The 14,968-nt window shown below is 35.8% G+C and overlaps 1 protein-coding gene across 32 annotated transcripts in view; it reads right to left on the minus strand.

Annotated features, from left to right (window-relative positions):
- The window catches only part of KCNMA1 (potassium calcium-activated channel subfamily M alpha 1), a 936,156-nt gene that overhangs the window by 203,056 nt on the left and 718,132 nt on the right, over nt 1–14,968 (minus strand). For all 32 annotated transcript variants that reach the window (XM_056819947.1, XM_056819943.1, XM_056819916.1 and 29 more), the window contains one exon: nt 8,704–8,813. In XM_056819947.1, coding sequence (XP_056675925.1) covers nt 8,704–8,813 — 110 coding nt within the window. The remainder of the gene's footprint in view (nt 1–8,703; nt 8,814–14,968) is intronic.

The raw sequence follows: 14,968 nt of genomic DNA on the forward strand, positions 1-14,968 counted from the left end.
GAAAGAAAGAAAGAAAGAAAGAAAGAAAGAAAGAAAGAAAGAAAGAAAGAAAGAAAGAAAGAAAGAAAGAAAGAAAGAAAGAAAGAAAGAAAGAAAGAAAAAGAAAGAGCTGCTATGAATATTTTGGTCTGTTTGTAAACATTTTTATCTTTGACTTTGAGATATGTGCCTTATATAGCCTCCATTCCTATAAAACTGGCCTAATAAACAATCTCTGAGTATGACATTCTCTTTCTTGCCACCATGCTGTACCTTCATACCAATGGTTCCCCATATTTAGAATGCACTCCCACCCCTACTCTTCAACTCCAGTACTCCAGTACTAAAACAATTCCTAGCTTCCATCTTAGCATAATTTGGGTACCTGAAACCTTTCTCACCTACATAGTCTTGTTATGAGATTACCTTTTTTTTTTTTGAGGGAGTCTGGAAGGGTAGTTTCATTGACATAGGAAATGCCTAGTAAAGAAATTTCTTCTACCAATGAAGGAGGACAACTATTCTGCAATTTAAAGTCTTAAGAGAGTTGCCTGGGTACACTGAGAGATTAAGTGACATCCCTTTTTACAGTCCCTATTTGTTGGAGGCAGGACTTGAACAGAGGTCTTACTGATGCCATTATTCATTACAACACTTCACCTCTCATTCCCTTGAAGCTAATTTATATTCATCTTATATAATTTCCATTTATTGATTTTGAGTAGCAACTTCCAGAAGATATATGCTTATATATACATGCTTAATCCTTCTACAGGGATATAAATTCATTGAAGGAAAGGATGTTCCATTTTATCTTTGAATACTGAGCATCTAGTACCATACCTTGTAATGAGTTGGTTTTTAAGAACTGGTTTTTTGAGTTAAGTTCATGAGAGAGTACAAACAGCAATTAAAAAAACAAAAAAGAGATCTAATGAAATTTAGGTAATAAGGTTTAAATAAATGTGATCCTCTCAATTTTCTATATCCTTTTGGATTGGGTTCTATTGAATGAATGACTTTCGTATCTTCCTAGTCTAGAGAATTTTAAAGCAGTAAAAGACATAGTGATGAATGAGTTGATCATGACACACATAGACTGTTTTTAATATCTTGAAGTACTTCCAATGCTATGTAACTATACCTAGCACTTGACCCCCGCTGTTTTGCACACCTACTGTAGGTGAAGAGGAGAACGTTAATCAAGGAGAGTATGCTAGGGTAAAAAGAGGAATCATAGAAACAGGATTGTAGACTTCATTTTTCCACTAGGCAATCCATCAATTGAACAAAAAATAACCATTTATTAAGGTATTTATTAAGTTATTACTGTATGCAAGAAACTATACCAAGTGCTAGAGATATAAAGGCAAAATAAAATAGTCCCTGCCCTTAAGGAACTCTCATCCTAATGTGGACACAACATTTATGTGTAAAGTTTATGATATATATATATATATATATATATATATATATATATATGGTTATTGAAGAAAAGGCATTAGTAGCCAAGGAGATTGGGAAAGTTTTCACTAAATACTTAGCATTTGAACTGAGTCTTAAAAAAAAAAACAATTTATGGGTTACACTGTGATAATCTCAACTTCTTCTAGAAACTTTTCTCATTCTTTTAAAAAAATTTTTTTTAATTAAAATTAAAATTTATTTCTTTTTTCAGCTGAGTCTTGAAGGAAACCAGGGATTCTAAGACTAGAGTTAAGGAAGAAGGGAAATTCCATTTATGGGGGAATAGGCACAGCGGAGATTGGACATGGAGTACCACATGTGCAGAATACTAACTAGGCCAGTATAGTTGGAATGAAGATGACTAGGAGGAGAATAAAATATAAGAAAACTTTCAGGAAAGGACAAAATTGAGAAGAATTTTAAGTGACAAAGGAATACATATACATATATACATATGTCTGTATGTATATATACACACATATAAAATATTATATAATAATATATTATAAAATATTATGCATTTATGTATTATATAATATAAAATAATATAATATTCTATATACATACTGTGTGTATAATCTTTGACACAATAGCAAGCTACTGGAGTTCATTTTTAATCAGGGCCAAGTTGGGGGAGTAGGAAAATTACTCTGGTGGACTGCAGATGATGGATTAGAAAAAGGAAGGACTTGAGGCACGGAGATCAAATAAGAAGCTGTTGCAATGGTCCAGTTGAGAGGTGATGAGGTATTGAATTAGAGTGTGACTGTGTGAGTAGAGAGGCAGCGATATTGTAGGGATAGAAATGACAACATAGTAATAGACTGGATATATGGGGCATGTGAGAATTAGGAGTAGAGGGTGACACCAAGGTTATGATCCTGGGTAAATAGGAAGATGGTGGTGCCCTTGGCAATGTTAAGGAAATTCAAAAGAGGGGAGACTTTGGAAAGGAGATAATTAATTGGCTCTATTTTTAACATGTTGCGTTTGAGATGCTTCAGGGACATCAAGATGGATGTCAACTAGGCAAAATTCAAGAATTGGGACTGGGGCTTAGAAGAGAGAATAGGGCCGGAGAGAGATATCTGGAGTTTGGAGTTATGTGGAGAGAGAAGACAATCTCAAGGGAGCTGACAATATCAGCAAGTGACAATTTTAAAGAGAAAAGAGAAGAGAGTACAGGATAGAACCATTATTAGGGCATATATTGGGCATATGAGAGTGTGACCTCAATGAAGAATCAGCAAAGTAGACTAAGAAGGAGAGATCAGAAAGTAAGAGAAGAATCCATGGTGGAGAGATTGTTCAGTAGTATCAAATGTTACAGAGGAGTCAAGGAAATTAAGAATTGAGAAAGGAACATTTAGATTTGACCATTTTTGACATAATTAGTAACTTTGGAAGGCATGTTTTTGGTTGAATGATGGTCAAGGTTTTGTTTTTTTTTTTATAAAGTTTAAGATGAAAACCTCAGCTGAGAGGTTGGGGAAAAGAGGTTTTTGTTGTTGGAGCCTAATGGAGAAAAGATTTGGAATAGCTTCTATGGGGAGTGGGATAGAGGAATCAATTAGGGAGGAATGACTATCAGCAGTAAGAGCCCAGTTGAGAAGCGATAACAGCAATTTTCAGGGGATCAAGCTAGCTCTTGATCAACTCTGAGACTTCTAGTTCCATTTTGCTGCATGTGAGTAGGACTAGATAGAGGGAAGAAAGGAAAGGTTTGGTAAGATGGAAACAATGATGGTCCAAGAGAGCAAAGGAATCAAAAGGAAGGATTTCTGAACTCATTCATTAGGGAGTTGAAATCAGGAAGGGAAGAGATTGTAGCCAGATTAAAGGTGAAGGTCTGACAAAAGACATGGGGTGGAGAGAAGGCATTTAAAAGTGAGAACAAATATCAGTTTTTGATGAACAGAGTAGGAACAGAGATGTAGCTGAGTACCTTTTTAACCTAGGGAAAGTTCTTTAATCTCTCTGTAGTTTAGCTAATCTGTAAAATGGAAGTAAAAATGCCTTATTTGCCAGAAGGTTGGGGCTAACATTAAATGATCTTAGCCCTCTCTCAGCATTTAGAGCTATGATTCTATGATTCAGCTCCAGTCAGGGAAACAGGAAGAAACATTTGAGCAAATGGATGAAAAAAAGGAAAAACAAATGGTAACATGGTCTTTAGATCATCGGGAGAAACTTCTAGGCATCCATCTAGCTTACTAGGGAGAGGCACAGAAGTTAGGGGTTTCAATGGCTCTCTGCCCAGACAGAATGAAGGTTCTCTTTGCTCACTATTAGCCCCACTTTCTCTGAGCCACTTTAATCTAGCATTTATCCTAGAACCTTTAACATCTTGGAACATGGCCATCACCAGCTACATTACAGGGACGAGATAGGCTTTGGGGAAGCACTCACAGCTTTCACGTGCTGTGAACCCACTCTCGAGAGAAGGCATTCCACCAGCCCAATGGAATAGCAAATTATAGTCACTCCCAATGCTTTAAGATGTTATTGGCTGCATATTGCTTTAGTGCAGCACATAATTACGGAAACTGCTCTGAGAATCTTTATATTTCATCTATACTTTATTACACTCAGCATATTCCCCAATTCGTTTTCCTTCTTCTTCTCCCAGTTTAAAATATATTTTGGTGTCCTTTATGTCATCTTGAAATTGAACAGCCAATTCTTACTGTAATGAAAATACTTATGTGCTGGCCCAGTGATATACAACGCTACACTCTAATTACGGCTGCGCTTTAATTAACCTGAATTGAAGAGCGTTATCATTAAACTGTTGGTAACTTTGAGTTATAGCTTTTCTTTAATTTAAACTAGAAAACACAGATAATTAAGCCTCCAGATAATCAAATGCTTGAGGAGAGCTTCAATGTTTTGGGATGTTCCTAAATCTCATTAAATGTCCTTTCTTTATTGATTATTTCTACCTCAGCTGTATCATTGTGTTAACCGAATAATAGTTCTAAGTTGAATACATTTTCAGTCACATCAGGATATTTTCCCCCCTTTGGTTCTCCCAGAAACCATAAGAAACAAATGCTATATATAAACAAATGCTCTTTAATATTGGGGTTGGTATGGTGGTGGGGGAGCCCTTTTTTTTTTCTTCCTTGGAATTGCTTATACTTATGAGCCAATTTTCTCTCATACCTTCAGCACCAACCACTGTACTGTTCTGCTACATACAGAAGTCACGTAACTGAGTGTTTGGTAGAAATCCTAACCCATAGTTATCTCATTAAGGTAGGATTTACATTATGTTTACAAATTTTGGTTCATAAATCTCAAAGGGAAGTTTGAGGAGGGAAGGAAGGATTTAGAAAAGCCACTGTGGAAAATGGATAGAAAAAATTAAGATTTAAAAAAAAAATCTTACCTTCTGTTATCTTATCAATTCCAAGACAGAAGAGCAACATGGGCAAGGCAATTGGGATAGGTGACTTGCTCAAGATCACATAGCTAGGAAATCTCTGAGGCCAGATTTGAAACCAGGTCCTCTTGACTCCAGGCCTGGCACTCTATTTAATAATTGAGATTTAATTTTGCTTTTCTGTTCCCATGAGGATCAAATTTGTATTCTGATTTCAATTTTTGTTTGTTTCTTTTAGTCTCCCCTGGGCTTACAATACTAAAAGACAATCCCTTTATTCTTTCTGAATTCTCTGTTGAATGCATTCTCCACAGAAGTCATTCTAGACTTTTCCTTCTCACCACCAGTCAACTCTTCTCCACAGAGACCCTCAACTTATGTTTTACTGATAGAATAGAGGTAATTTGTAAAGAACTCATTTGGCTTCATTCCCTATTCTCTCCTCTTTTCTTTTAGTCTCCCATAAATAAGTGACCTTGATCCTAGCCAAGTTCAGTCCTTCTATTTAAACCTTTGATTCCATTCCCTCCCTTCTCCTTTTGCAGATTGTTCTTGTACTCAGCCCCTATGATCTTTCTTCCCTACCTAATAATCTGTATCCATCTGATGCCCACCCACAGACCCAGATCTCCCCTATATTTAAGGCAAATGATCAAAAAAAATCGTGTCCTCTCAATCTACCATGCTACACATATAACTCTTCTTTGGAAGCCAAATTCTAGAAGAAGCTGTCTATACTCATAACTTCTAGTTCCCTTCTTATCACTCACCTTTAAGCCTTTTGCAATGCAACTTTTGACTTCATTATTCATTGAAAACTTTTGCCTCCAAATTTATATCAATGTTTAATGGACAACTCAAGTGTCATTTTTCCCCAAGCCTCATTCATGACCTTTGCAGAGATATTATGAAATATGCTCTTCTGGATGCTTTCTCCTTTCTGGATTTTTTATATTTTCTCTTTCCATTTGTCCACTCTTTCTTTGTTTTCTTGGGTGGGTCATCATCCCCTAACTCAGTAATCTCATCAATTCTCATGCAGATAATTCCCATGAATGTATATTGAGCCTTGACTTCTCCCCTGAATTTCTATCCCACATCAATGACAGTGTATTTTAACATATCTAGCTGGCAATATCATAAGCATCTCAAATTAAGCATGTGCCAAATAGAATGCATTTATCTTCTCCCACAAACCACCTCTTTTCTAAATTTTTGTATTCTGTTGTCATTACCATCCAATCACCTAGATTTGAAATCCCAGTCATTCATAAATCTTCCCCTTTCATCACTCATCCATGAGCAATCAGTTTCCAAATCTTGTCTTTCAATCTCTGTATATCTGTCTTCTTCTCTCCATCCAAATGGCTACCACCCTAACATCATCATCTCTCATCTGGACTCTTGCAATAGGCATTCATTTGTGCCCTATATCAAGTCTATCATTTTTTCAATCCATTTGCCAAAATGTGCCAGAATGATATTCCTAAATCATCCCTTTTCTCAATAGGGACTCTCTATGGCCTCTAATATATAATACAAATTTTTTTTAATTTGGTAATGTACAATAATATTAAGATTTTAAGGGCAAGATGGTTGAGATTTTAAGGGAGCTATCGAACTGCCAAAAGACATGAGAAAGAATATGTCATATATGAATTGTGGAAAGGAAAATTTGAACTATGAAATACCTGGTTTCCCAATTTCCATTGTCTCTGATCATTAAATTTGTATTTCTTTGAGAGAAATCTCTGTCAAAGAATGATTCACACTTAAGAAGCAATTGAGTATCAATTTTAAGAATATGCCTCTTTCTGAATCATTGGCCCACTTCCTTTCTCAGGCCATTTAGCATTGAAGTTTTTGGTTATATTGTCAGGATGAGAAATTTTGAGAAACAGCTAAGGTGGGGCTGACTGATTTAGGCTTAGTGCTGACAAAGGGCTTAGATCTTTCACTCCTTCCTACTTCCTTGAATGCCTCTCTGAATTCTCAAGGCCAACAAGGTTTATTGTGATAAGCTTCAAGGATTCTTCCTACCTGTGGTTGTTGCAAAGAACCATAAACTGTGACAAAAGCAGGAGACACCCCTAAGCCTAGACTTCTCCTTAGGAAAATAATTGTGGAAGGGGCCAAGTTTGTTAGAAATTCCTTCAGATCTCAGTCTGCATGCCTTCTTTAACTTTTGCAGGTCCCATTTCCCTTTCACTGACAGTCTAAATGCCTGGTTTATTCATTGTACATTTCCCTCCTCTAGTAAAACCTACTCCTCAGAATCACAGTATGTCAGAATTGGAATGGAGAGTAGAAGCCATCTGGTCTAAACCATGTGTGAACAAGGATCTCTTCTATACCATTCATGACAAGTAGTCACCAGATCATTGTTTAAAGACTCCACAATGAAGTACTTCATTCCACTTTTAGAATAGTTTTAATTGCTAAGAATTTTCCTCTCTTACATCCAGTCAGAATTTGACTCTTAGCAAATTCCATTCCATCTAATTATTTAAAAATCTATTCTCTAGGGGTAATCAATAAGAATAGCTAATAAAAATGCCTCCAGAATTTTTGCCAAGAAAAGACCATGGACACTAAAGTTCACAGGGTCATTAAGAGTCAGACATGATTAAACAACTAAACAACAATAATGACTAAATTTAAGTACCCCTTACTGGGTGCCAAGCATTGTGCTAAGCACTTTACAATAATCATTTCATTTGTTTGTCACAACAACCCTGGGAGGTAGAGATTATCATTTCCCCCCATTTTATAGATGAGGAAACTAAGGCAAACAGAGGTTAAGTAACTTGCCTAGGCTTATACATTTAGTAAATATCTGAGGATAAATTTGAACTTAGATCTTCCTGACTCCAAGGCTGGTGATCTATCCAAGTCTAAAGTATTAAGCACATCTCTTTGGGGCTAAGTAGAACATATCTATTCCTTCTTCCTTCAAATAATAAAAATAGCCATCATGTCCTCTCTAAGTCTTCTCACCTTGAAACATTCCCATTTCCTTTAACTGATCCTCACGTGACATGATGTCAAAGCATCCTTCCCAGTTTCTCTCCTCTGGACACTTACTATGCCTTCAAAGATGATACTTCCACCACTGCTTTACAGATGTGGAATAAACAGGGAAGCAAAACTATTATTTTCCCTGGCTGTGTAAATATGATGTTTCTCTTCATGCAATCTATGAATTTATTGGGGTTTTTTTGGGATGCCATGTCAAATCATTGACCCATATTGAGCTTGGAGTCCACTAAGACCCTACTATTTTTCAGAAGAACTGCTATTTAACCACCTCTCCTTCTAGCCTTGCTCTACAAATTTACACACAGGTCAGTTCCATTAGCACACAAGGAATGAGTTCTGGGTGTGCCTTTCCTCATTCCATTTCTTATACTGAAAATTCCTTCTTTCCCCTTTTAACCTCCCATATAGAACACTTACACAATTTCTAAAAACCCATTCAAATTCTCCATTCTATCATAGATTATTTTCAAAGGAATTTTCATTTGTCACCTCAATCCACCTCCATATTGGCTAACTAAACCTTTTGACAAATGAAATCCTAATTAAGTACTTAATTATACTTTATCTTACATTGTTCAATGTGGTTCCATGTGTGCATTTCTTATGTCTCCAAGTGAATCATTATCTGCTAAAGGGCAAGGACCAGGTCTCTTGTATCCTCTGTCTTCCCACCTCATCTTACCATACATATGCTGTGTAGCTCAGTGAAGAGTACATAGAAAAGGCTCAATAAAGACTGGTTGAGCAATTGAATATTCTCTGCAGAATTGTGCTAACCAAGAACCTTACATTTCATCTGAGAACCAAAGAACAAAGAGATGACTTCTACTTACTCACACACTGTAGGGAAGGTTAGACCCACAAAGGCACTAGAAAGATATTCTGTATACATTTCATTGGAGACTCCTTCCAAGTAGTATTTCTGCCATGTGTCTTCCTCAATCTGAGGGAGAAAAATCACAGAAATTGGGTTTTAAAACAGGATCAAACTCCTCAAATCGAAGCTTATAGTATATGAAAAAGCATCACCCAAAGTATAAATCCAGGCATGGGCCAGTCATTCTCCATGTCAATCCTGTTTGCTTCCATTTGCTCTATTTATACTATCAAAAATGTTAAAAATGAAACTCTAATTCATTTCCTCTTATAATGATTATGCAATCATCATTATTGTTGCTATTGTTTTATTAATATTTTATAAAAGTGCCAGATGTTTTTGATTGGGATTTAACATGAATATACTATTGTGCTTTTTTTTACCCAATTTCTAACATTTTGTCCTTATGTTTAAAGTGTTCTATAGCTGAAAGTTAAACAATTTGAAGGATATTCAGAACATTTCTGAAAACATAAAACAGTCAACACATACTCATATATATTTCCAAAAGTATGTGTGTATACTAAGCCCTAGTACATAACTGCAAAGACTTTTAAACCCGTTGTCATAAACCTTTGTTTATATAAAACCAGACTGAACATTCCATAATAGATGGGCCTATTATTTATGTTTCACTTACATGTTTTTAAAGGATCTGATAGATAAAGGCATTCCACACATAAATATGTATTACACTGCTGATTGGATAAATAAATAGCGTTATTAAAAGATGGATTGCCATCATTTCAAAATAGGATCCGAATCACACAAGAGCAGAAAAAAGCAGTAATTATAATGAACAGTGAGAACATCTGCTCCTTGGGGGCAAGAGTAATATGCTATGACAACAGGACAACTGAAACAACAGGCCAATTACATTAGTACAGGGAGAATGAGCTCTACAACTCAGTTTTTTTGATATCACTGCAAGTTACTATTGCTAACTAAAGGATAGAAAACTATGATTTTAAAAGAGGCAGAAAGGAAGAAAGACAACCTTTGGGTAAAGGGCTGGCTATAGTCTAGCCCTCTTGGACTCAGAAAAATTTAGATTTTTAAAATCTAATGATTCAAAATCATTTTTTTTAAAGACTTAATACTATTTTTGAAAAACACACGCACACACACACAGGCCCACCTTGGGTTTACTTGACTTTACCATGACAGAAATTCTTCTGGCTTTTTGTGTCTTGTCAAGTAACACAGAAGAAAAGAGAGAATGAACAAGGGGCAATGGAAAGCTAGCTTGACCTACCTTTTACGTGCCAAACTGGAGAGAGGATATGATGCGGTAGTTACTGGGGAGAAAGACTGTTGCCTGGATAAAGGATGTGACTAGGCAAATATGGCACCTTGTCCTACAAAGACCTGTGTGAGAAATGCTGTGAACATTGTCCAGGGGGCATTTTAGGGAATTGCATTTTTATGACTTGGTCTGTGATTTTATTGGTCTATTTATTGGAGCTCTTGGTGAGGGTCTCTATCAATGCAAAAACACCTTTGAAATTTACAAAATATTGGAAAGTTGCTTGGAGCTCTGAGAGATTAAGTGACGTCACATTTATATACAAATACATGAATATATATCACATATACATACCCATAAATACACATATATACACAATATACATATATATATACTTAAGCACATTCATACATCTATAAAACACGTGTCTATGTATTTGTGTGTATATATAAATATAAAGATATATTTAGATATATGGAGATAGATCCAATCTGTGACAGAGATGGGAATGGAACCAACTTTGTTCTTCATGACTAAGGTTAGCTCTTTTTTTAGGAAGTCATGCTAACTCTCTAGATAGCATTTATGCTATATAAAAAGATGGGCTTTCAGCAGGAATCCCTGACCTGATAGATTTAAACTATGAGGCAAAACGTCAGCAAGGAATATTATTGACTTGGAGTCCATCTAAGGCAGGGATTCATGGACTCTTGTGGAGGGTCTATTGGTAGATTTCAGGTGGTCCATTAACTTGGGACCTTTATCATATTGAGAATAAGATTTCAATATAACTTATTGTCTTTGTAATCATATATTTTATGTATTTTGTACTTAAAACCAATATTTTGAAAAGAGGTCCAGAGACTTCACATGAGTACTGAAGGGGATCTATGATATTTAAAAAGGTTAAGAAATCTTAAACTACAAAAAAGATGTTCTAGGCCACCTCATTAATGATAGTATCAATATGATTACTGACATTTAAATAATTTTGCAGTGTTTTAATATTTGCAAAGTATTTTGCATTCCTTATTTATGATAATGATTTAGGCTTGTAAAATACGTTACAAATAATATTTCATTTGATCTTCATGACATCACTGGGAGGTAAGTGGAGCAAAAACAACAAAATCATTTAAATCCTTATTTAATCGACTATACAAAATACTGGAAAATGAGTTATCAATCAAATTTTTCTTTCCGATTTTTCCAAATGGTGGCAGCAAAATGTTTAATTTCCACATGACACATATAATAAAAACCATATAAACACATTTCTCTAAATCTGCGATAATACTTTCCTTCTAAGAAATAAATAGTGTTAAATCATGTCAATGTTTAATAAGAGCTAATAACAGTCTTTGCTGGATATTTTCCATTATAGATTACATGATAAATTATCACTGCCCTCTAATAATGATATGGAATAGAAGGATACTCATATATTTGTAAGTATATTATATACACATAAATATGTATATATGTATATTTATATATATAGGCATAGATGTGTATCTATGTACATATATACATATATCTGTGTATATATACATGTAAAACCCCATCTATCTACATAATAAAGACAACTACTGCCATTATATTGTTAGGGTTTTTTTTTCTTAAAGTCTAAGATTTAGTTTTTATGGGCTAGAAACTGATCAGTGAGTGGATTGATAACTAAAAGGCACAGAATCATTCACTCCCAATCCTGGCTACTATGCTCAATGATTGAGGGGGAAACACTCATCAAATTTTGTATCATTTTATTTCTAGCTGAGGAACTGTTGTCATTGTGGAGTAGTAAAAAAGAGGGTGAGATTTGGAGACAGAAAATCCTATGCCTCTAACTAGTCACATAAGTATAAAAGTTTTGCATTAGATGGTCAACTAGGACAATTCATACAAGTCACTTAATCTCTGGATCTCAGTTCCTTTTAACTCTAAATCTATGATCATATCAATCAAGGCAATGATTCATCCCAGCTTGGTTATAAAGGTACTATGGAATAATAAAATTTAGACTCTTAAGAGAATTAAAATTGAAAATCACCCAACCCAACACTCTCATTTTACAGCTAAAGAAACTGACGGTCCAAGTGAAGTACTTTGTCTAAGGTCATATTGATGGTTGGTGGCAGAATTAGAATGCCAAGTCTTCAAGTCCTGATGATGTTTCTAAAGCCCCAATAAGTTCTTTCTTCTGTGTTTCTATGTCATCTTCCTTCTTCTGCCCTAGGACATATTAGCTACTCCCATCATCATCATCATCATCATCATCATCATCATCATCATCATCATGAAGTGACTATTCTGCCTTCACTCTTTTTGACCTTACCCTTTTAGACTACTGCTCCATTTATAAATCTAAAGGTGTTTCCCTTCGTTGTTGCTGTTAGTTTGTTCATTTCAGTCATGTCTGATTCTTTGTGACACCTTTTGGGTTGGGTTTTTCTTTTTAGCAAGGATAATGGAATGATTTGCCATTTCCTTCTCTGGTTCATTGTATAGATAAGGAAACTGAGACCCACAGAGTTAAGCAACTCACCTAGAGTCACCCAGGCAGTAAGTATCTGGGGCTGAATTTAAACTCATGAAGATGAGTCTTTCGAATTTCAAGCCCTATGCTGTATCCACTGCACCATCTAGTTGCTCAAGTGATTCACAGAATGGTAAAATCTAGGCAGAACCAGGGACTTCGCCATCAGTGTAGTAGAGTGAAAAGAGAACTGAAGTTAGAAGTTCTAGGTTTCAATCCTTGCTATATAATGACCAGCTGTGTGACCTCTGGTCCTCACTACCTTCATTGACAAAATGAGGGTCCAGTCCTATATATTGAGAGCTACCAATAACTTAGGTTCTATGAATAAAAGCATAGTGTGTACAAAGGGGTGGTGAGTGGGGGACAGGAAGGGAGCAAGCATTAATTAAGCATCTATTGTGCACCAGGCATTGTACTAAATATGAAAAAAATATCTCATTTGATCAACACAGCAATCCTAAGTAGAATGGCATACCCTGTAAGGCAGTGAGCCCTTTATTAATGGAGATGCTCATGGGGACGAGAGATGTCCACTTGTTAAGGATATCATATAAAAGACTTTTGCTTCAGTGTGATTTGATTTAGAGCTCCATTCCTGGTCTCAAATCCTGAAATCGTATGATTCCAGGATAAATTGTATGCTTCCAGCAGGGAGAGCACCTTACCTGTAGGTAGCATTTCTTTGGGGGTAATAAAGAAGGTATCTAAGAGTAGCCATTAGTTTTAGAGAGGAAGGATTTTCATTCTACCTTTGCAGATAATACTACTGTCTCCTAAATCACCCACAAAGCCTTATTCTTTGGATGAAAATCCATTGAACATCTAGACTTTCTTCTACAGAGCACTTGTTTCCAGGGGCTTCATAACCCAGCATTCCATAACCAGGTTGTTTTTTTCAGACTACCATTTTCCAGAAAGTTCTAAAGGGGTCTCAAGGTCACAGATTTTCCAAGTATTTCAATTTGATGTCAATTAAAACAGAATATTATTGGGGCAGGAGAGGGAGGGGGTGACAGATAGAAAGCCAGATAATTGGTTGATTCAGCAATGAATGAGTAAATAAACAATTTCAATGATTAATTTCATTTGTGGATTTGGGCCAGATATGTTATTCCCAGACAAGTGGGCTGCAGACTATCAAGTGAGATTTCTTCCATTAAGCATCACAAGAAAAAAAAAAAGTCACCATAGTTAAACCATGAGGTATTCAGAAAAGGATTAACAGACCTTACCACACACAGAGAGTTCAGAATCCAGCCAATCTTCTACTCTATATATGGATTTTTACTAACCCTGTTATTTCTCAGCAGAAGAAGAAGGCAATGGTAACTAAAGAGAAGGGCTATTGGGAAAAATACAACAAGAAATGATCGAGGAAAGTCATAGGATCATAGATGAAGGAACCGAGGAACAGAATATGGATAACTTGTCCAGGATCACATCACTAGTAAGTACCAATGGTAGGATTTGCACCTAGGTCCTCTGAACTCAAGTCTATAGATAGTGCTTTGTTTTGTGCTTCAATCATCATAAAATATTGTGCATCATAATTATCTGTGTTGGTGTATTAGCCTTTGGTAGACTGTAGTTTCCATGATGACTGGGACTGTCTCTTGCCTAAATTTTGCAAGACTCTCAACACTTACTAGAATGATCTAAAAACATAATTAGCACTCCACAAGTTGGTGCAGTGGACAGTGAACCCAAAGTCAAGAAGACTTATGTTCCTGAATTCAAATATAGTCTTAGACACTTTCTAGATGTGTGATCCTGGGCAAGTCACTTAATCCTGATGCCTTAGTTTCTCATCTATTAAATAAGCTCAAGGAAGAAATGAGGGGGAATCTGGGTGGCTCAGTGGATTGAGAGTCAGGCCTAGAGATGGGAAATCCTAGGTTCAAATATGGCCTCAGATACTTCCCAGCTGTGTGACTCTGGGCAAGTCACTTAAACCCCATTGCCTAGCCCTTACTACTCTTCTGCCTTGGAGTCAATGCACAGTCTTGTATTGACTCCAAGAGAGAAGGTAAGGAGAAAGAAAGAAAGAAAGAAAGAAAGAAAGAAAGAAAGAAAGAAAGAAAGAAAGAAAGAAAGAAAGAAAGAAAGAAAGAAAGAAAGAAAGAAAGAAAGAAAGAAAGAAAGAAAGAAAGAAAGAAAGAAAGAAAGAAAGAAAGAAAGAAAGAAAGAAAGAAAGAAAGAAAGAAAGAAAGAAAGAAAGAAAGAAAGAAAGAAAGAAAGAAAGAAAGAAAGAAAGAAAGAAAGAAAGAAAGAAAGAAAGAAAGAAAGAGAGAAAGAGAGAAAGAGAGAAAGAGAGAAAGAGAGAGAAAGAGAGAGAGAGAAAGAAGAAAGAGAAAGAAAGAAAGAAAGAAAGAAGAGAGAGAGAAAGAAAGAAAGAAGAAGAAGAGAGAGAGAAAGAGAGAGAGAGAAAGAAAGAAA

This window comes from Monodelphis domestica, chromosome 1 (genome assembly GCF_027887165.1).
Source record: "Monodelphis domestica isolate mMonDom1 chromosome 1, mMonDom1.pri, whole genome shotgun sequence".
In the NCBI taxonomy this organism is placed as follows: domain Eukaryota; kingdom Metazoa; phylum Chordata; class Mammalia; order Didelphimorphia; family Didelphidae; genus Monodelphis; species Monodelphis domestica.